At 54.0% G+C, this 20,896-nt stretch overlaps 2 protein-coding genes across 10 annotated transcripts in view; one reads left to right on the forward strand and one right to left on the reverse strand.

The window, feature by feature from the left end:
- Nucleotides 1–215: 215 nt before the first annotated feature.
- Nucleotides 216–15,638, forward strand: ETV4 (ETS variant transcription factor 4). Of its 9 annotated transcripts, XM_072747098.1 has the most exons (15): nt 616–752; nt 876–986; nt 1,168–1,261; nt 1,499–1,546; nt 3,452–3,527; nt 5,260–5,410; nt 8,783–8,836; nt 10,185–10,311; nt 10,784–10,927; nt 11,170–11,438; nt 13,475–13,549; nt 13,708–13,776; nt 13,954–14,126; nt 14,401–14,502; nt 14,768–15,638. In XM_072747098.1, exons 11-15 carry the CDS (start codon nt 13,495–13,497, stop codon nt 14,990–14,992), a joined length of 624 nt encoding a protein of 207 aa, XP_072603199.1. In that variant the 5' UTR covers nt 616–752; nt 876–986; nt 1,168–1,261; nt 1,499–1,546; nt 3,452–3,527; nt 5,260–5,410; nt 8,783–8,836; nt 10,185–10,311; nt 10,784–10,927; nt 11,170–11,438; nt 13,475–13,494; the 3' UTR covers nt 14,993–15,638. The 9 variants fall into 9 exon arrangements, with proteins under 9 accessions (XP_025842637.1, XP_025842636.1, XP_025842639.1 ...); XM_072747096.1 differs by lacking the exon at nt 5,260–5,410 and having other exon boundaries at nt 571–752; nt 3,357–3,527; XM_072747095.1 differs by lacking the exon at nt 5,260–5,410 and having other exon boundaries at nt 573–752; nt 10,766–10,927.
- Nucleotides 15,639–19,131: 3,493 nt separating this feature from the next.
- DHX8 (DEAH-box helicase 8) overlaps nt 19,132–20,896 on the reverse strand; it is a 32,160-nt gene continuing 30,395 nt past the window's right edge. Inside the window, exons 22-23 of the mRNA XM_025986845.2 lie at nt 20,589–20,768; nt 19,132–19,836 (exon numbers count right to left, since the gene is read on the reverse strand). Of these exons, the coding sequence (XP_025842630.1) occupies nt 19,617–19,836; nt 20,589–20,768 (400 nt within the window). The 3' untranslated portion in view covers nt 19,132–19,616. The remainder of the gene's footprint in view (nt 19,837–20,588; nt 20,769–20,896) is intronic.

The raw sequence follows: 20,896 nt of genomic DNA on the forward strand, positions 1-20,896 counted from the left end.
TTCTGATTGGCCCCCGCCTCTGGGAAACTCCGCCCCCCCACGGCCCGGTCGGGCGAGTCTCCGGATTGGCGGGCGTGCCCGGCCCTAGGGTTTCATTCACAAAAGTCAATGAAACAAAGGGAACGGGGTGGTGGGGGGGAGGTAAGGGAGCCGAGGGAGGCAAGGAAATGCACCAATCAGCGGCTCCCCCGGGCTCACAACTGTCGGCGGCGCCCGGAAAACAAGCCGGTGCGCGGGGGACCCGGGGCCGGGGCCGCCTCGCTCCGGCCTAGCCCCGCGGCCCTCGGTGAGGCCCCGGGGCCAGCTCGCGACCCCCCGCCGCTCCAGCTCAGACGCCCCGGCCTCAGGTGAGGCTGCGGGAGGGGGAGGGAGGGAGAGCGTCCGTGACTCCTCGCCTCGCCGCCGACACACGCTGCGCTCTCCAACCGCCGCCTCCGCAGATTCTAGGGCGGGCGGGGCGGGTGTGGGAGGCGCTGGGATTCGGGGTTGGAGGGGGCGCGGGAGTTGTGGGCGTGCGAATGGTGCGCGCCTTACCCGCTCCTCCGCGCGCGAGCGCACACACACACGCACACACACACGCACACACACACACACACACACACGTCTTATGTAACCGAGCCTGGGCAGAGCAGGGCTGCAGAAAGCAGCCGAATCGGCGAGCCCGGCGCCCAGGAGCAGGTGGGACCTCCTTTGGCGGGAGGGGAGTGGTGACGGCGCTCAGCTCGGCAGGCGGAAACCTCCCCAGCGCCTGAGTGAGTCGGAGAAGTTTTGCTGTCGGACCCGGAGCCCCGGGACTGCCCCTCCCCGCTGCCCTTACCCGCCCCCACCCCGCTGCCTTCCCTGGACGGTGTGCGAACGCAGCCCCCCCTCCCCAGGTCTCTGCCCCCGCGCGGGGCCCGGGCGGTGCGGCCGGAGGGAGCGGCCGGATGGAGCGGAGGATGAAAGGCGGATACTTGGACCAGCAAGTGCCCTACACCTTCTGCAGCGTGAGCTCCGCGCCGGCCTCCACGCCCGCCCCAGCCCTGCACCCCGCCCCCCCCAGCCCTGCCCTGCGGCCCCAACGGGGCCCAGCGCTGCCCGGCCCCTGTGTCACCCCGGGACCCCAGCCCCGCCCCCCAGGCCGGGGGCCTCAGGGTGACTCGGGGGCATTCTTCCCCTTCCCCGCAGAAATCGCCCGGAAATGGGAGCTTGCGCGAAGCGCTGATGGTCCCGCAGGGGAAGCTCATGGACCCGGGCTCCCTGCCGCCCCCCGACTCCGAAGGTAAAGAGCTAAAGAGCCGGAGAGACAAACCGTGACCCTCCTCACTTCACACACCCCGAGGGCCGATCCTGGAGCCACCGCCCTGTTCCCCAAAAGACTCCCCTCCAAGGGACTCTTGATTATTCTTGGGCCCCTACCCTCAAGGAGTGTGTGTGGGAGGGTCACCCGGCTCTCTAGGGCTCCCTCCCTCTCACCATCTCCTTCATCTCACCTCCAGTTCCATTATTCACTCCTCAGATCTCTTCCAGGATCTCAGTCACTTCCAGGAGACGTGGCTCGCTGAAGGTGAGTAGTTTTGTGACCTTTTCTGTTATTGGGGTGGGGGATGCTCTCTACCCCTGATGTTCCAACCTAACCCACTTCTCAGTCTGCCCAAAGGAGCTCTCCAAGGACCCCCCCCCCCAGCCCCCTTACTCCCCTCTCTCCCCAGCGCCCAATGTGGACACTTATATTGATATTTATTTTCTCTGCCCTGAGCCAGGCTTGTGTAACTAGGCCTGGGGATGAATCAGACCATTGTGTGGGGTATTTGCTTATTTGAATGGAACTTGGCCCCAGGCCCGTTTTCCTGGTTGAAATTTTCATTTGCAAAGTTTGTTTGGCTGCAGCCGCCAGGCCGAGGTGTGTGTTGGTGTGTTGGGGTGGGGAGGGGGGCGGATAAGGGACAGGAGGATGAGGAGAAAGAGCAATTAATTTGTAACCTATCTTCAGGAGCTGCCAAAACATTGATTTTCACCCCCTTGGTTTCTCTTCTTCTCAACCCCCAGGGCTAAACAATTTACTGTCTGAGCCAAAAGCACAACAAAAGTTTAAATAATTCTTTTTTGCAGCGCTTTGGCAGAGAGGGCCCTGGGCTCACCCCTCGCCCCCCCCACATAGCCTTGATTGTAATTCTGATGGCAAGTGATCCTCCCTCCTCTCCTGAATACCTCTGCCCCAGGCAAATTCCCCCTACTTTGGCTTAGGGTATCTGCTGGGGGGTTAGCCCTGAGCTGGCTGAGGTGGAGTCTGGAGCGGGGCCTCCTCTGGATAGGGAGCTGTGTTCTGAGGGTCTTCTGGTTGGATCCCTTGGTGCGTTTTGGTGGGGCCTCAGGGTGTCGCTGGTGGGGTGGCAGGTAGAAGGCTTATGTTTAGACAGTCTGCGAGGGAAGGGTTAATACCCCCATCTTAGGATCCCTTTATTTAAACACTATGAAAACCTAGAAACCACTATACTAGGAACCCCCTTCTAAGGGCTTTTCTTTAGGATTTCCCTAAAGGATATCCCTCCACCTGGGTATCATTGGTCATTTTTTTAAGCTCAAACCCAGCTCCTCTGGAACCATCTTTAAAATTTAAAAGCAGGAGGTAGAAGGCAAAGACCCCTGACTAGATCCTTAGAGTAAGACCATCTGTCTTGACTACCGTGGTAACCCCAAAATATGTATATAAGCAGAATGACTATTTAGCATAGAGCAAAAGCTCAAGACATGTTGTGAAATTCATGACCAAATGGCTGGCTATATGGGTGCCGGAGGGATCTGGGGATCCGGCGGGTATTACACACACCTTCCCCGACTCTGCAAGCCCTGGGTGTCCAGCTCTGAGTTAGGTACAGAGTATATGCCCAGTCTGCCCATCCTCCTCCCGAGGCTCCGGACCCGGGCTGGAGCTGAAGAACGCAGAGGTGTCAATTTCCACGGTCTCTCAAAGACTTCCTTTCCCAATGCCTGATTTCTCTCCGGCTTGCCAGGCTTCTTGTCTGTCAGCGGAGGGTCCCTGTGCTCCCCGCAGTGGGCAGCTCCCAGGACTGTGATGTAGGGGTGGGCTGAGGTTGGCATGTTGGCAGCAGCTGGTCCATTTTTGCCTGGGTCTGGAATGGGAAGGGGGGGGAAAACGTTCTCTCCACCTTGGAAGCCCCACCCCTTGGCGGTGGGGGTCTGGAGATTGTACGTGTGTCTATCCGCATGTGTCAGTGTGAGGGGTGTGAGGGCAAGTGTGTGTGTCTGTGTGTGTGTGTTTCATGCTGCTGCCCTGGGAGTCCCTGTACATTTAAATCCAGTGGGTGGGGAGGTGGGGGTGGGGATCTCCTTGGTTCCCTCTCCTTCCTTCTGAGGGAGCAGCTCAGGTTCCCAGCTGGCGATGGATGGCCAGGCCTGAGAGGGGGATGCTGAGGCCACTCGCTCCTTCTCACTCTCTCTGCGGAGACAGATGCAGCTGCCGGGGCCCTGTCCCCCTGCACCATCCCAGCACCACCCCAGCCTCCTCTCCTGCCTCTTCCCACCAGGTCAGTGATCCCCACGGCCCAGAGGGAGCTTTGGGGTGGTGGGGAGGGGACTAGTTCTTTTGGAAACTTGCCAGTGGTGGGGTGCATCAGGAGGAATGGGGGCCGGAACCCAACCTCCCCACCGCAGGTTTGATTTTTATCTTTTTAAAAGCCCCAGTTTGGAGAGAAGCAGTGGATTCTTGTAGTGTGGGTGGGGCTGTGAAGAATTTGGGAGGTGCCAGTTTGGATCCACAAGGATGGGGTTGTGGGTTCAGTCTGGTGCCTAGACTTATTTAGGGGTGAGTGTCGGTGGGGCGTTGTAGACAGCTTAGACATCTTTGGGTTTGAGGTTTTTCTAAATAGTTGGGGGGTGGGTATAAATAAGGCTAAGAGGGTGTGTCTGTCTCGGGTGCCTGGGATCTGTTGAGTTGCTACAGAAAGGATCAATCTGCTGTAGGGAGACCGGGGCTCAGGCCGGCTGAGCTCAAGCTGTGTCTGGTTAGAGTCAAAAATGTGCTGCTTCTTCTGGTCTAAGGTTCCTTTCCTGGCTTGTTGGGAGCCCTTGGGAACCCTCAGGGACAATGACTTTGATCTATTTGGTAGTAAGGAACATTGAGTCTGGGCCATGTATGTCCTTTGTATGAGTCTGGGGTCTATAAGGTAGAGTCTGGATTCACAGAAGCTCTGTGGGTAGGTTGCAGGGGTCCTTGTGCCCGCCCTCCGATATTGTGTGGAAATTGTTAGGGGTGCACCATACACAAAGGAATGTGTTTTTTTTTGAGGAAGAGAAGATCCATAGGTTTTATGAGATTCTTAAAGGAGTGGGTCTGTGTTCCCCCTTTCAGAAGGTTTACTGCTCCCAAATCTTCCTCCAAGGTCTCCAGTCCCTTTGCCCTTTGGTCTCCCCCACCCCACCCCCATCACATCTACAAGTCCAAAGAGAGAGCTGGTGTGTGAAGGGTGTTCACGGAAGATATGTTTTACCCGTGTGCTGCCATAGAGTAAAAAGCAAGTAGGGTGTGTGTGGATCCGTGTGTATGCACGCTGGTGCCTCAGCATGTCTGTGGGACGAGATGGGGTTAATCCCCTCCCCCAGTTTTTCCTAGCTACAATGCCTCCTTCTACATCTTTCTGTCTCCTCCCCTTCCAGAAGGCTCTTGGGGACAAATGTCCCTCCATAGATAGAGAACTGGTTCCTTCCAGTACAGAGGCTGCCAGGGTGGGGGCAGGGTAAGGGTGAGAGACAAGGCCAGTGGTGACACAATGGAGCAGAAGCTCTGGAGAATACCTCCCCCGCCGCTTCCAGTGGACTCCTAAAGAGGCCCCTTCACCGTGTGATTGGACCCCAGGCAGAGGAGAAGGTGATGGGGCATATATGGTGTAGATAGATGGCCAGCCTGGGGTGGGCTTAGCTGCTTGGCTGTTTTAACCTCTCGGTTTTTTTTTTTGGAGCCCAGCTTGGGAGGCTCCCTAAAATGCTCTCTCTGAGCATTATGCTGGTGTGGCCCTTTCCCCATCTCCTAAATCATCTGCCATGTCCCCAGGCAGATAAGCTCCACCTCAGTGCCAGGATGGAGTCGGGGTGGGGGGGGTGCAGACCCTGGCACACTAGCTTGGCAGCCAGAACTTAGCCAAGTCAACAAATAAATAGAGTGGCATATTCTCAAGACCGAACATGGTAATTAGAAACTCTCCTGCTCTCCAGGAACTTGGGGCTTGGTGTTACTGTTCCCATCTCTATTCTTGTTGGCAGTCTCTGAGTGAGGCCCTATGCTGTCCCTTTGGTTTGAGAAGCCAGTGTGTTCTGGGGAGGAGCCAAGCAGTGACTGGAGTTCACACCACAGCCCATTTTTGTCTTGGCTGACTTCTCCTGGCCCTGGGAAGAGGATGGACCCTCTTACAGGGTATGATCTGTGTGCTGGGGATAGCCTCCTCTGGGACTGCTGGGGTGTGCGGGTTCTGGTCAGACCTTCAGGCCTTAGGTGGGAAGAAAGGGAAGCTGACCCCTAGGGCTCTGTAGCATCATGTGAACTGGCCTATGACTGGCCTGTGACGCCAGCAGGAGATGCCCCCAGCCCATTACCTCAATGGAAACTGGCGGTTAATGAAGCCCCAAAGGGGGCATAGAATGCGTCAGCCTCCCCCATGTTCTACACCTCCCCTGCCCTCGGGACCCTCCTTGCCTAGGTAGCAGCAATGGAAATGTTGCTCATCCTGCTCCCATCACCCCCATCCTGCTAACTTAGGGGGTATCGCCTGTGGCTGGGTCAGAGGGCACATCAGGGATGAGTTTGGCCTTTGTGCCCCTGAGCAGATTTTGCTCCTTTGCTTTATCCAGTGTCTCCCAAACCTGCCTCTTCTTAAGAGCCACACAGGGTGCTTGTTAAAAGTACAGATACCTGGGCCCCAACCCAGGCTTATGGAATAAGACTCTTCCAGGAGAGTCTTCCCAGGGGACTGGGAACGTGTGTGTTCTATTTGAGTAAATTCTATGCCCAGTGTGGGGCCCGAATTCATGACCCCAAGATCAAGAGTCATATGTTCCACCTACTGTCTGATCCAGCCAGATGCCCCAGGAATGTGTCTTTTTAACAACATCCTAGGGATTCTTGATTTGGGTCAGTTTGGGAATGGTTGCCTTTGTGCTTTGGTTGTGCTCCTGAACAGAGCTGCCTGTGTGTATTTGCCAAGGAACTTCGTGTCCTACTCATTTTTCAATCACTTTAGAATAGTTTTCTGCTGACTTTTCGTGAGTTCTTTAGCTGCTGGTGGCTTCTGATTCTTAAACCCCTAAGTCCAATCCCTCTGTCAAGAAGTCAGCTACCTATGAATGTGTATTTAAAGCACTTGATACCTCTGTTATTCAAAGCAAGTTGATGAAGAATCCTGCCAAGCAATTGATCACAGCCTAAAGTATCTCTCATGAGATGTGCTTTCTCTGGAGGGAGTAACTGCTCTATGGTGACCCTGTGTGTGGGGAGGGGGAAAGCCCCCAGGGAGAGGGAAGAGCTGATTGGTTAGGATCTCTTTCACTCTTGCTCCCAAGTCCACCAGAGAGGACTCCCAGGAGGTAGACCCTGCTTCCTTGTGCTAGGGAATCAAGACAGATAAAGCCCCTGCCCTCAGGGAGCTTAACTTTCATGTAAAGAAGGTAGACAGCAAACACATAAATGAAAACATATTAATAAGATGCTTAAATAAAAAAAAATAATAAGATGCTTAAATAAATAAGATGCATCCAAGGGTGCCTGGGTGGTTCAGTCAGTTAAGCATCTGCCTTTGGCTCACGTTGTGATCCCAGAGTCCTGGGACTGAGCCCCACATAAGGCTCTCTGCTCAGTGAGGACTCTGCTTCTCCCTCCGCCTCTCCACCTTCCTCATTCTCTCACTCTCACTCTCTCTCAAATAAATAAATAAAATATTTTTTAAAAAGATGCATCCAGGGCAGCCCCCGTGGCGCAGTGGTTTAGCGTCGCCTGCAGCCTGAGGTGTGATCCTGGAGACCCAGGATCAAGTCCCACGTTGGGCTCCCTGCATGGAGCCTGCTTCTCCCTCTGTCTGTGTCTCTACCTCTCTCTCTCTCTCTCTCTCTCTCTCTCTCTCTTTGTGTGTGTCTCTATGAATAAATAAATAAAATCTTAAAAAAAAAAGATGCATCCAGGTAAAATACACATACTAGGGCAAAAATAAACATGGGTTGAGATAGGAGCCAGGAGGGACCACTTTGGTGTGGGTGGTCAGAGAAGACATCTGTGGAAGTGACAAAGTGGCCAGAAAAACAGGCAGGCAAAAGTGTGGGGAAGAGGAAGCAAGAGCTCTGGAGAGGAAAGGCATGGAGAGGCAGGCCAGACCATGTGGGGCCTCAGAGGCCGGCCAAGAGGAAGAATTAGGGGTTCCTGCTTTAAGCAAGGAGAGAAGGGAGTGGACTTCTCTTACAGAAAGACCACTCTGACAGCTGTGTGCAGCACCTGCTGTAGGAGGTGAGCCTGGAAGGAGGGAGTTCCAACAGAGGCTCTGGCTGAAATCGCAGGAAGAAACTTTGGAGACTCTGGGGAACCTGTCAAGGCTAGGGTGTGTGTGTGCAGAGCTAGGAGTGGAGGTGTTCCCCAGCCATCTCCTTGTGTCCTTCATGCTTACCAGCCTTTCTCAACTCTGGTTGTTTTATCCATCAGTTTCCCCATTGTCCACTCCGAGATCAGTCTCCTTGGCTTCAAGCCACTCTCTTCCTGGACTATCCCGAAGTTCTTGCTGTCTACCCTTCCCATTCCTGCTTTGATCTATTCTTGAGAGAGGGGCAATAGTGGCCAAAGTTCCTGGAGTCAGGGGAGATACTTAGCTATATGCCCACCTGAAGGAGTTAGAGAGGGCAGGGTAGGAACTAGAAATAAGGGGCTCCTGGGTGACTCAGTTGGTTAAGCATCTGCCTTTGTCTCAGGTCGTGATCTCAGGGTCCTGGGATCCAGCCGGAGCCCTACATTGTGTTGGGCTCCCTGCTCAGTGGGGTGTCTGCTTCTCCCTCACCCTCTGCACATGCCCCTCTTCATGAAAAACACTAGAAATAAAGCCTGAATGTCCAGGTTGGAGGCCATGGATGAACTGATAATCCAGCCTAACCCCCAAACCCAGCCCCGCCCCCTCTGGCGCCCTGGGAGTGTTTCTCAGACCTCCAAGTTTGGGAATCTCTCTCCCCTCTCTCCTAGCTACATGCTGAAGACATGAGGCAGGGTGACCTGTCCCTGTCCCTAGCCACTTCCTCTCCTGCTGTCATCCTATTCACCTCCCTTGAGCCACCCTCTTTTCTCCATTCCATCTTCTTTCCCGTGTTCTAGATTTCACCCAGGAAGTTGTATAAAACACGGATTCCTAGGCCCAGCCTACATTCAAAATCTCCTCCCTATGTTATTCTAGGTCCATAGGATGTCACTGTCATTCCTGCCAATCCCAGATGTGACTGCTGGGAGCTCTGAGAGGGAGCTTTGTGAATTCTGAGGGGCAGGGCTGCCTTCACTTCCGAAAACAGAGAGTAAAGACAAAGCATCTAGGAAAAGATGCTGGAATCTGCTCAGACAGGCTCTGGGAACTTGGAAGTGTTCCCTCGAGGGTCTTCAGAGCCCTGAGATGGAGGGCGCTAGGACCTGGGTGGGGTTGCTTTCGGTCCTTGGAAAACTAGTTTTCCCTTTGGGCTGGTGCTAATCTGCAGGGCTGTAATACCGGTGTCTCCCGGGGGCTGCTGTCCAGGGTCCCCACCCAGACTCACCTCTGACCTCTCTCCACAGCCCAGGTACCGGACAGTGATGAGCCTTTTGTTCCTGATTTCCATTCAGAAAACTGTGAGTGGAGGGCCCTGGGTAGAGGGAATGGGGAGTGGGGGAGGGCAGGAAATGAGTCATAAGGATAGAGAATCACAAAAGATCAACTTGTTCTCTCCCAAAGAAAAGGGGGAAAGAACCGGGGCTCCCGGTTCTTGGGTTTGGACTCCCAAGGCCAAGCCAGTACCGGGGAGCTGGAGACCTTGGTTCAAATCAGAGCCTGCCTCGTCCTCTCTGTGTGGACACACCTGCGAGTGGACGCTTCTTCTCCCTGGCCCTCCATTTCCTGATTTTTATTTTATTTTATTTTATTTTATTTTATTTTATTTTATTTTATTTTATTTATTTATTTAAACTTAATTCATTTCCTGATTTCTGAAATGAGGGGTTTGGACCAGTTCAGCAAGGTCCAGTTCTATCCTTCTAAGTTACTTTCATGAAACTAAAGGGCAGGGGACAATTTTGCCTCCCAGGAGACATGTGACAATGTCTGTAGACCTTTTTGGTTGTCACACTGAGAGGATGCTATAGGCATTTAGTGGACTGAGAGGATGCTATAGGCATTTAGTGGGTAGAGGCCAGAGATGCTATAAACCCCCTATAATGCTCAGGACAGTCACCCCCGCCAACAACAACAAAAATGATCTGGCCCAAAGATCCTCAGTGCACTGTTGAGAAACCCTGCTTTAAATGTTAGATCCTCAGTTCTCAACTGTCTTCACCATTGAAGTGAAATAGGGCACAAATAATGGAAAACAGCAGATAACTGAACAGTTAGTCGTTGGTGTTGGACTCAATGTAGTAAGAAGGAAGCTCACACTCTCTGGGAACCAGCTCTGCTGCTCCATCTGGTCTGGTGACTGGGGTTTGTGGACCCAGCAGGGGCCACAGGAAAGACCCATGTTCTTCACAGATAATTAGGAGCATGTGCTTAATGTTAGTCCGCTGACTTGCAAGTGGGCTAATATCCAACCTGAACCAGAAAAAGAAAGATTCTTTAGAGTACCCAAGAAGAAAACATGTCTGTCCCTTGGAACTTTCCAGGAAATTCAGGAAAACCACAGACCCTAGGCTGGAGGTGCTCACTCTCCTACAAAGGTGTTGGGGGGGGGGGGTGTTGGGGTTGTAGTAAATGTGGAATTTTAGACAGTTTCTTTGGTTAATATTGGACATTGACATTAGCCCGACATAAAACTAGACGTCGTGTAAATAGCCAAACTGTCCTTAAAAGCGTCTGCACCTGCGTCTCTGAGAACTGAGACCCAGGGAATCACCCAGCTGGTCCTCAAAGAGCAGAAGGTGGCAGGGAGCTCTCCTTGCCTCTTCCATGACCCCCTCTGGCCTTGCTCTGCCTCCTCCCACCCTGCAGTAGCTTTCCACAGCCCCACCACCAGGATCAAGAAGGAGCCCCAGAGCCCCCGCACAGACCCGGCCCTGTCCTGCAGCAGGAAGCTGCCACTCCCCTACCACCATGGAGAGCAGTGCCTTTATGCCAGGTGAGCCCCAGCCCCGCCCTGGGGGAGGGGAGAGTGGAGGAGGAAGGACGGGTAAAAGCAGCAGTTTGACGCAAGTTAGCGAAGAAAAGGGTTTCTGAGCCCCTGTAAGGTTGCCGCACAGCTCAGGTTTCCTTCTGAGTGCTTGGGAGGGAGACCACAGCAGTGGGTTCAAGGGGTGTGTGTTGAAGGCCTGGGTAGAGCCTTCCACTGGGAGGAAGCCACTGGCCTACTGGCCACAGAGCACAGCCCAGTTGCCCTGGGCTGGGGAGAGGCATTCTCAGGATTACACCACCATTCTCCAGATTGACCAGAAAGGAGAAGTTCCTTTGGGGCCCTGTCTCTCCTACTGTTCCCTTCCCTGCACGCTCTGTTCTTCCTTCTCTGAGGATAAAAGGTTCAAAGATGCTCGCCCAGCTTCTCTGCCCCCTCACCCCCGTCTCCCCCTCAACTCCAGTGCCTATGACCCCCCTAGACAAATCGCCATCAAGTCCCCCGCCCCCGGTGCCCCCGGACAGTCGCCCCTGCAGCCCTTCCCCCGGGCAGAACAACGGAGTTTCCTGAGATCCTCTGGCACCTCCCAGCCCCACCCTGGCCATGGGTACCTTGGGGAGCAGAGGTAAGGACATCCACAGAACCTGTGGGCCCAGGTCTCCCCAGTGCTTCCCCAATCCCTGAGTGTTCTCCAGCTGTCCCTGAAGAGACCTGGCGTGAGGGGAGGTAGGGAAGAAGGGACTTTGACACCCCCCCACACACACATGCACACGCACACACCAGAGCCCACTCTGCAAGCCTGGGAGTGGTGGGCACAGGGACGGCTTAAGTTAATCTTCTCTTCTTTCTCTGTCCAACCACATCCAGCTCCGTCTTCCAGCAACCCTTGGATATTTGTCACTCGTTCACATCCTCCCAGGGAGGGGGCCGGGAACCCCTCACAGCTCCTTACCCACACCAGCTGTCGGAGCCCTGCCCACCCTACCCTCAGCAGAGCTTCAAGCAGGAGTACCTTGATCCCCTGTACGAACAGGCCGGCCAGCCAGCAGTGGGCCAGGGTGGAGCCAATGGGCACAGGTACCCAGGGGCGGGGGTGGTGATCAAACAGGAACAGACGGACTTCGCCTACGACTCAGGTAAGAAATGCTCCTGGAGAAGGGGTTGGAGGATCTTTGGTGGGATTGCTGGGGAGGCTGGCATGTGATCACATGAACCATTCCATTAAATCGAGAATGAATCCCTACAAGGTTTTTACGTTCCTACCCATTTACCAGTTCATACATCCAACCCACCCAACTACTTGGCTTTTTTTCATAGATTCAAAAGAATTGTCATCTTTCTTTAAAAAAAAAAAATTATTTATTAGAGAGAGAGACTGAGCACTAGATAGAGCAAGCACAAGTAGGGGGCAGAGGGAGAAGGAGAAACAGGCTCCTCACTGAGCAGGGAGCCCAATGTGGGCTCCGTCCCAGGACCCTGAGATCATGACCTGAACCAAAGGCAGACACTTAACCAAGTGAGCCACCCAAGTGCCCCAGAATTGTCGTTTTCCGTTAGCAAACTCAGCAGATAAGGGGGGGGGGGGGTGTGTCCTCAGGCATCTTGCGATTTAATAGGAAAGTTGAGGTATCTCTTCCTTTTTCTCTTTAGCAAGTGTTTGAGGTTAGTGTTACCTACTGAGACCCAAGTGCTGGCCTAAGAGCATGAGTCCTGTGGAGTTGGAGGACACAAAGATGAATAGGATATGTCATTGATCCCAGTCCCCACAGAAGCTTTAAAAAATATCAGATTTGAATGAAGAGAAACACAAACTTGAAACAAGCCAGGCTCATGGTTTCCAACTGGAATGCACGGTTCCACATTCTGTTCCAGCCTCCAGGCTGATTTGGAACTGGGTTTGGAAGTAAGACTGCTTTTTAAATTCTAGTTCCACCTTCCTGTTGACAGGAGTGAGGTGTGCTCAGCCATATTCTAGAACAGCTATAATTCAAAGCCTAAAGTGCAGAGGGTAGAGGGACCCAGAAAACCTTGGCTTCGGTTACATTGTTACCATCCTGAAATTTGAGTTTATCTGCAGGCTTGTGTGAGAAAAAATACTTAGATAAGACTAGGCGCAGAGCTGGCTAGAGCTTTCAGATTTCCCATTCCTGATGTCCAGTCTTTTGGGGGCAGCAGCGGTGAACAACAACCCCCCCTCCCCACCCCCCATCCCCACCTCCAAGTGAGAACCACAGGGGTGCGCCTCTCCAACCCGGGCCCTAAACTGAGCCAAGCCTGGCAGCGAGGTGGAGGAAAGAGGAGGGAAACGCTCTTGCTGCTGACCTTCAAAGGCTGTAGACCGGAGGAGATCTGGTTACATGCCCTTGAACTCCCCCCTCCCCCCTCGGCTTCCTCTCAATGGAGTCAGGAATTCCATTCACAAAATGGAGGCATGAATGAGCCCACCCTCCCGCCTCCTCCCGGAGGTGTCGGGTTTCACCATCTCATTCATAGGTGGGAGTGGAGGGGGTAGGGCGGGAAGGGGCTGGAACTGGAACGCGCCGCGTCGCCGACCGGGCCCCTCCAGGTGGAGTGCGGCTATTTTAGTCCCTTGGAACCGAATGAAAAGGGAGCGAAGGCGCCCTGGTGTCAGATCTGAAAACTCACGGCCCAGTGCCCACTGCCTCTTCCCCAAATACAGATACATTCTGGTGTGCTCTTCCTCCAGCCCCCAACCTCCGGTTTCTCCCTCCCTACACACATGCACACACGCACACACACGTGTGTGCACCCGCAGCTAGGAGGCTAGGAACCTGACCTGCCGACCGGAGGTTAGCCCATTCCAAGGGAGTCTTAGGCGGGGACACTGAACTCTTTCCCCGGAGGTTCATCCTTCCCCCAACCCCTCCCTAAACTCACAGGAAACAGCTGTTGCCTGGAATCCTGGGCCTTGTGCAACAGCTTTGCCCAGCCAGCTGCTGCGGGCCCGTGTGCCCTCTGGCCCAACAAGCTGAGCGGTTCCAGCCTCGCGCTCCCTCTGGGTGAACTTGCCTTGGGATTTGGTGGTTGGCAGGCAGCTGGGGAAAGAACCGGAATGCAGGCTGGCAGGAAGACGTTCTTAAGTGTGGGCAGGACTGCCACCCCCACAGCAGCCACCTGCAACCCCATCTTTTCTTCTTCCCTCCCGTCCCAGATGTCCCCGGGTGTGCGTCAATGTACCTTCACACAGAGGGTTTCTCTGGGCACTCTCCAGGGGACAGGACCGTGGGTAAGGCCACCCCCTCCTCTCTACCGAGCCCTCCAGGTTGGAGGGGGAGTCCTGCTGCCAGGGAGGGTCTCCTGGCCACAAATCCCTTTGGACTCTGGGGGCTCATAGCAGTGAGCTTCCTGCCCCAGGTCTAAGTGGCCCCCAACCTCCTCCTCAAGGTTATGGCTACGAGAAACCTCTGAGACCATTCCCAGATGATGTCTGCGTCGTCCCGGAGAAATTCGAAGGTCAGAGAATAGAAGAACTATTCATCAGAGGATCGGGGTCGTAGCCATGCCCTCTGTGTGGTCAGGTCCCTCCACCTGCCCCCAGCCCTGGGATCCCGTTACCCCTGGGGAGAGAAGGGCTTGCTTAGGGGACCAGAAGGCACAAAACTGACACGTCCTGTTTTCTGCATTCCCCAGGAGATATCAAGCAGGAAGGGGTTGGGGCGTTCAGAGAGGGACCGCCCTACCAGCGCCGGGGGGCTTTGCAGCTGTGGCAGTTCCTGGTGGCCCTGCTGGATGACCCAACCAACGCCCACTTCATTGCCTGGACTGGCCGGGGGATGGAGTTCAAACTAATCGAGCCTGAGGAGGTAGGCCTCTCAGATGTCCGACCTCTCTTCCCCGCATCTCCGGGGCCTGGAGACACTAGCACCTGGGGTCGTGGCAGATGCCTTCCCATCGGAGTTCTTTCCCAGGACGTGATTCCTCTCAGACCTGGGTCTCTGGGCCACTGCTTACTCTGCAGGGCCAGCTCACCATTTGTTCCAAGTATCTCAGGTGCTCTTTCTGACCTGTCTTCCCCTGCCCCTATTTTTTTTCCTGCTAAGCTAGCACCACTGTCCCAAAACTCTGTCCTATCTCCAGGTCGCCAGGCTCTGGGGCATCCAGAAGAACCGGCCGGCCATGAATTACGACAAGCTGAGCCGCTCGCTCCGATACTACTATGAGAAGGGCATCATGCAGAAGGTGGGGGGCTGCGGGCCCAGGGATGGGGGCCTCAGGGGGGCAGGGGAGCATTTTCCAGCAAGTCTGTGGGAGCAGGTAATGAACTTGTCAGAGGGAACGAGAAGTAGTGGACAAGATTTCCTGCTCCCAAAAAAGTGCCACACGGTAACCAGAAAGGCCTGAGCGTGGAGGCAGTGAGATGGGAGCACGAGAACTGCGCCGCTGCCCCCACCCCATGCTGACCCGGAGGGCGAGCTAGGCCCACCCACCCCCTCTCTCCCCACAGGTGGCCGGCGAGCGCTACGTGTACAAGTTTGTGTGTGAGCCCGAGGCCCTCTTCTCTCTGGCTTTCCCGGACAATCAGCGTCCAGCCCTGAAGGCCGAGTTTGACCGGCCAGTCAGTGAGGAGGACACAGTTCCTTTGTCCCATTTGGACGAGAGCCCTGCCTACCTCCCAGAGCTAGCTGGCCCCACCCAGCCCTTTGGCCCCAAGGGTGGCTACTCTTACTAGGCCTGGCCGCTGCTCCCCTGCCACGGGTGGGTGCTATCTTGTGTACATATAGATGCATTTGGTGTTGGGGAAACCCTCACTCTGAAACCCACAGATGTGTTTGGAGCAGATCCCCACTGGCCCACCTGTCGCCCCTGCCCAGACTCTGAGCTGCTCACCAGAGTCGTTGGGAAGGAAAAATGGAGACACTGCAAGTGCAAAGGTGGGGTCCAGGAGCTCCTCTGGGGGTGTCGCCTCCAGCCTCTTCCCAGGCCCTGCTTAGAAGCCCAAGCCGCACTCCTCTCCCCCAACACAGAGGACAAGAGTTCACTCTGTTCTGGGTGACAGAGAAGGAGGATTCCACTTTATCATGGTGGAAAGGGGTGCACTAAGCTTTCCAGAGTCTCCATGGTGGGCAGACAGAAGCCTGCATCCTGCACTCTGCTCCAAGCTGTGGCCCTGGAGGGTCCTGCTTGTCCATTCTTGGTGCTCCGTGTTCTGAGAGGCAGGAGGCTGGAGTCAGGGGCCAGGGGCAGGGGAGGGGCTGCAGGGTGGAGGCCAGGTGGGCTGGGTTCCTGCTTCTAGGGCCCTTTGCCTTTTCTCTGCCTAGGATTCCACCTCCACCTCATCTGCCAGACCCCAATAAAGGCCCCTGCTTCTCCTCTTAGTTGTCCTGTGTCCTTTTTACTACCATGGGAGAAGGACCCGGAGGTTCAGAAAGAGCTTTGGCCTTGGGACAGATGACCAGGGTTGGGGTCTGGCCCTGACACTTCCCAGATGGATCTGGGAAGCCAGTTAACCTCTGACTTTTCCTGTGAAAAAATGGGTTCAGTGATACCTGTTCTTTCCCCCTCTGGTGCTCCCAGGCCACTGGCTACTGAGCTTTGAGGCCCTCTGAGTCTCCCTCAGGCAGAGTTTGGCCTGTGGTTTCTGTGCTGCTGTTCCCACGACTGAGCTACCTACGTGTACACCCCAACTGTGTGTCCTGCCCCCCCCCCTTTTAAGGCTTTATTTATTCATTCATGAGAGACAGAGAGGTACAGACACAGGCAGAGGGAGAAGCAGGATCCATGCAGGGAGCCCACGTGGGACTCCAGGATCACACCCTGGGCTGAAGGCGGCCCCTAAACCGCTGAGCCACCTGGGCTGCCCTCCTGCCCCCCTTCTGCTGGGACTCCAGGATTCTGTTTTTGCTGAAGCTGGGAACAAGTGTTTATAATGGAGATGGTCTGGAGAATGGGGGGGAGAAGGCACCCGGGCAAGGGGGTGCAGGGAGAGGCTGGAGCAAGTCCTGTGTTCTGGCCAATGAAGGAAGAGGACACTGGATCTTCAGGGAAAGGGGAGTAGAAAAACATGTGCTACTTCCCCAGATTTAAATGCTGGGGCCCTTCTCTGTGGATGAGTGGGAAAGGCAAGGTTGAGAAAGCAGTTAACACCTAGGGAGACAATAGACCTGACAAGGGATTCAGGTGTGAGGGGCAGGATGGAAGGCTCTGGTGAAAATGCACTCCACTTAACAGAACCGCAGCCCTGCAGAGGCTGCGCTGGCCCAGCCCTCATGAAGACAACCAGCTTGGATCCCTAGCGTCCGTCCGAGCCTTCAAAGGAAGGGATGCCTGTCAACCACTACCCACAAATAAAAAGCAACATTGTTTTCTTAGAAACTGAAAACATCAACCTACTTTTAAAATTCAGAGCAAGGAACAGAACATTTTAAAATGCAAGTTTTCGAAAATATACATGTTTTTTAAAAATACATAAATGTTTTAAATACGTAATTTAATTCCACATTAAAGCCAGGTTATCTCAGTGGGAAGCTGGAGAAGTCAGTGGAAACCCTGAGGTCTTGAGTCTTGCATAAAGGGGTGACAGAGATTTGGATGAGATGCAGTATCCACAGCTTGAGACATGTGACCTCTACCCTCTCAAGTGTTTAACACGCCACTCCTCACAGCTCTTTGTTCAAATCCTTAACCTTGGAGGGCCACTACTGGGAGGAGGCAGTCAAGCTCCAGGCTGGATGAAGGTGAACCCTGGACTGAGAAGCCTGATGCAGCTGGAGAGTTTACACGAGCCCTGCTGGGATGGTTCCCCCACATACACAAGCACACTCAGCACATGTACAGGGGCAGGAAACTTCTGAGCGAGGCTCCTGCAGGGCTGTGGTGAGTGGCCTAGAAGATTCCAGCTCTCTGCAGGAGACCCACATCCTTTCCTAGGCTGTCACTCAATCTCGGGGAAATATTGTTTCAAGGAAGAGAAACAAGGGCCCCATTGTGTGGGAGCAGCAGGCAAGTCCTCCTTCCCAATCTGGGCCTTTTCTCCCTCTGAGCAGGCTCAATAATGCTGCCCACATGCTGTTTCCTGATGGACAGTCTCAAGGTCAGACCCTAGCCATACAGACAGCGCAGAGAAGTGACCCCAGCTCATGGGGTAGATGTTCAAGGAACACCCATAGAGCTGGTGTCCTTTTTTCTGCTCAACTAATCCACCAAAGATGACTAGGCCTGCGGTCTCTCACTCTTCTCAACCTCAGCTCAAATCCCAAACCTCTCCACCCCACTGCCTTAACAACCTCCTACAGGGCGATGCCTCCAGGGCTGGTCACTCAACTGGGGCAGGTGGCTGCCAAGCCTTGAGTTTGTCCCTGAAGTGGAGACTGGGGAGCTGTGTGCCCAGCCTCTGCTTTACTTTGGGTTTCCTCTGTAGGCCCCTGCCTCTCTCTCCTGATAAGGCCTTAAAGGTAAACACACAAAGATCCCCTGCCCATAATTACTGGCCTGGCTTCCTGAGGAACACTTGAACAAATCAGCCCATGGAAGAGGCAGGGACCGGGGATCCCTGGGTGGCGCAGCGGTTTGGCGCCTGCATTTGGCCCGGGGCGCAATCCTGGAGACCCGGGATCGAATCCCACATCGGGCTCCCGGTGCATGGAGCCTGCTTCTCCCTCTGCCTGTGTCTTTGCCTCTCTCTCTCTCTCTCTCTCTCTGTGACTATCATAAATAAATAAATAAAAATTTAAAAAAAAAAAAAAAAAAGGAAGAGGCAGGGACCTCAGTCAGCAGATGTCCTGGCCTTTATTCCTCTGGGCTGGATCCTCTGAACTGTCTTTAGGGTGGTCAGTTTGCTGCCCAAAGACAGCCTACATTCTATTACATCCTAGAATGTCCTAGAATCTTTTAGCATCTGGTGTACCATTCCATAGCTCTAGTATTTATATCATTCCAGAACTTACTAGAGTCGGGACGAAAAAGGCAGTGGAGACCATTATATCTGATGTGCCCAATCCCCCAGGGGCTTCTCCACAAGCTCCACACCCAGACCCACTTTCCAGAGGCTTCACAACCTGGCCGGGCAGCATGTGTCTGGTGTTCTTTTGAGTTGAGCACTTCCTGAGGAACTGTGAGAGGGCCCCTGGGAGGTGGCTATTCTCCAACCGAATGCTATGAGAAACTCACTTGGCAATAGCAGCACCAACTGGCTGAGAGGGGTTCCATAGGTTTTCCGTTTGTGGTGGGGGACAAGAGGCTGTGACCATAAAAACCCTCTGGTGGCCCAGCAGTTTAGCGCCACCTTAAGCCGAGGGCATGATCCTGGAGACCCAGGATCCAGTCCCACGTCAGGTTCCATGCAGGGAGCCTGCTTCTCCCTCTGCCTGTGTTTGTGCCACTCTCTCTGTGTGTCTGTCATGAATAAATAAGTAAAATCTTAAAAAAAAAAAAAAAAAAAAAAACCCCTCTGTGAATGCCCATTGAAGACCTGGGGACAGGGGTGGGGGGAATAAAAACAAAAGCTGTGACGTTGCTTGCATATTTCAAAAGGAAAAAGGGGCATGCTACGCACTGTGTGGCATGCAGAGGAGGGAGCTAGGGAAAGCGTTCTGTATTCAATATGCTGCATCTGTTACCACTCAAGTGCCCAGACAGGGGCAGTGGATGTGGTTAATCATGGGGCCATGCGGCAGAGCTGGGCTCACGCGGGTGTCAACAGATAGGACTGCAGGCCTGGCCTATGCGTCACCCCCGAAACCAAAGAGCCCCAGAGCTCTGATTACAGGGGACTCTCTACCATGTGCACCAAAGCCACCAATTTCCCCACCCACCCTGAGCCCAGGCCAATATCCTAACCTTTCAGTTAGAAGAAACAGCCACAGAAAACCATTTATGTTTCCATAGGAAAATAAATATTTCTAGGAGGTTAAACAAAAGCACAGGGGCTGGACAGAGGCAGGAGGTGGGGCCAACTGTCAATGAGCTTCATGGCTCCCTCCTCCAGAGTCCTAGCTAGGGCATCAGGCCCTCGCTACATCTGGGTTCAGATGCTCACGACTCTTCCCATCCTAGGGCTACATGAGTTGTCCGTCTCGTGGAGACAATGCCCTGTACTCCCACACTGGCTGTGAGCCCCAGCTGGCCACAGTGTCTTGATGGGGTCAGAGCAGCGGGTTCTGGTCAAACCAGGCGTAAATCCCTGTTTCTATTTTACCACCAGGGAAGAAGTTAAGAAGCAAGTTTAGAAATTGGCCAGTGAAGATATTTAGTCACTGGACAGCTGTATCCCCAGGACCAGCTTTTCCTTGCTAAGAGTTGAGTCCAGGCCCTAGGCCACCACTGCAGGAGAGAGGCAGGCAGATAAGTCTCGCCTCTCAGCGCCGTCGGAAGGCCCGGGATATTCTCCAAGCGTTGGGCTCCTCGTACCGGTTGTACAAGGGTTCTAGACGCTGCTGCTTCTTCTGCTTGCTTAGCTTGGTCGGGTCGGAGACCTTGAAGAAGGCTGGAGCAAACTCCACAAGCCACCTGGGGTCAATAGTGGTGACCTCACGCATGTACTCCTTCGTCGTCAGCACCAGCTCATGGTACACTACCCTAGGTGGGGGACAGAGATAAGGCTCAAGCCACCTGTGCAGGCCTCACTTCACAGTCCCCATGGTCCCTGGCGGGCCGCAGGAGCTTGCACTTTACCCCTTTACCTCCCCTGTGTGACCATTCAGGAGGCTGCAGTCTCTGTTCATGAGCCACACTCCCATACTAAGGAGTCTGCACACCTCTAACTATAAGAAAGCTGTCAGGATGTATTCTAGTCCTTGTTCTAACTAGTCCTGGTTCTAACTAGTTAAGTGACATGAAGCCAGTAACACCCCTTCTCTGGATCTGGGTTTCCTATGTGGACCGGGAGGGTGGTTTTTAAGGCTGTCTCCACAGAATTCTGGGGCTCTGAAAGAAGAGCTTTGGGGCCTGCCACAGGCACTGGGGAAGGCCAACCAGCAAGGCTCTGCATCTCCAACCCCTCCTAGTATGACAACACTGTGTGGTTTTAGATCAGTTTAGTGTTACAGTGGGTAAGATTGCAATTTTTTTTAAATGCTACTTAAAAAAAACTCATTTAAACCATCTCACTAGACGATCTCTAAGATCTTCCTTGGCTCCCAACCCTAGGACTTTATTTCTATCAAATGGGCCTGATACTGTGCCTACTTCAGGCTTCTGTTGCTCTAGAAACGGAAGCAATGTTGGAGGAGAAAGTGCTGGGCTGGGCAAAGACCCAAATGCTAAGGCCCAGGAGAGTTACAGGTTCTTTCTGTACACGACTGCCCCCAGACCTCAATCGGCCCACCTACCATTCGGGCTGTCTGTTGAAAAGAGCACTGGAAGGGTGAATGTAGACCACCTGCTGGTCGATCAGTGTCCGGTAGCCCTCCTGTGGGTCTTTCTTGGCAGCGTTTCGGAAGAATCCACTGCAGATGGCCTTCTGCACTCGCACTGTGGACTTGCCACAGGAGACCACATCCAGCTTGTGTCTAACAGAACAGATTGAGAGAGGATAAATATATGAGACACCTCTGCATTCAGAGGTTCTATCTTCCAGAATGATGGTACCCCACACCCCCACTTCAGGTCCCCAGAGACTGACTGGGGTTCCCCTCTC

Source organism: Vulpes vulpes, chromosome 2 (assembly GCF_048418805.1).
Source record: "Vulpes vulpes isolate BD-2025 chromosome 2, VulVul3, whole genome shotgun sequence".
In the NCBI taxonomy this organism is placed as follows: Eukaryota; Metazoa; Chordata; class Mammalia; order Carnivora; family Canidae; genus Vulpes; species Vulpes vulpes.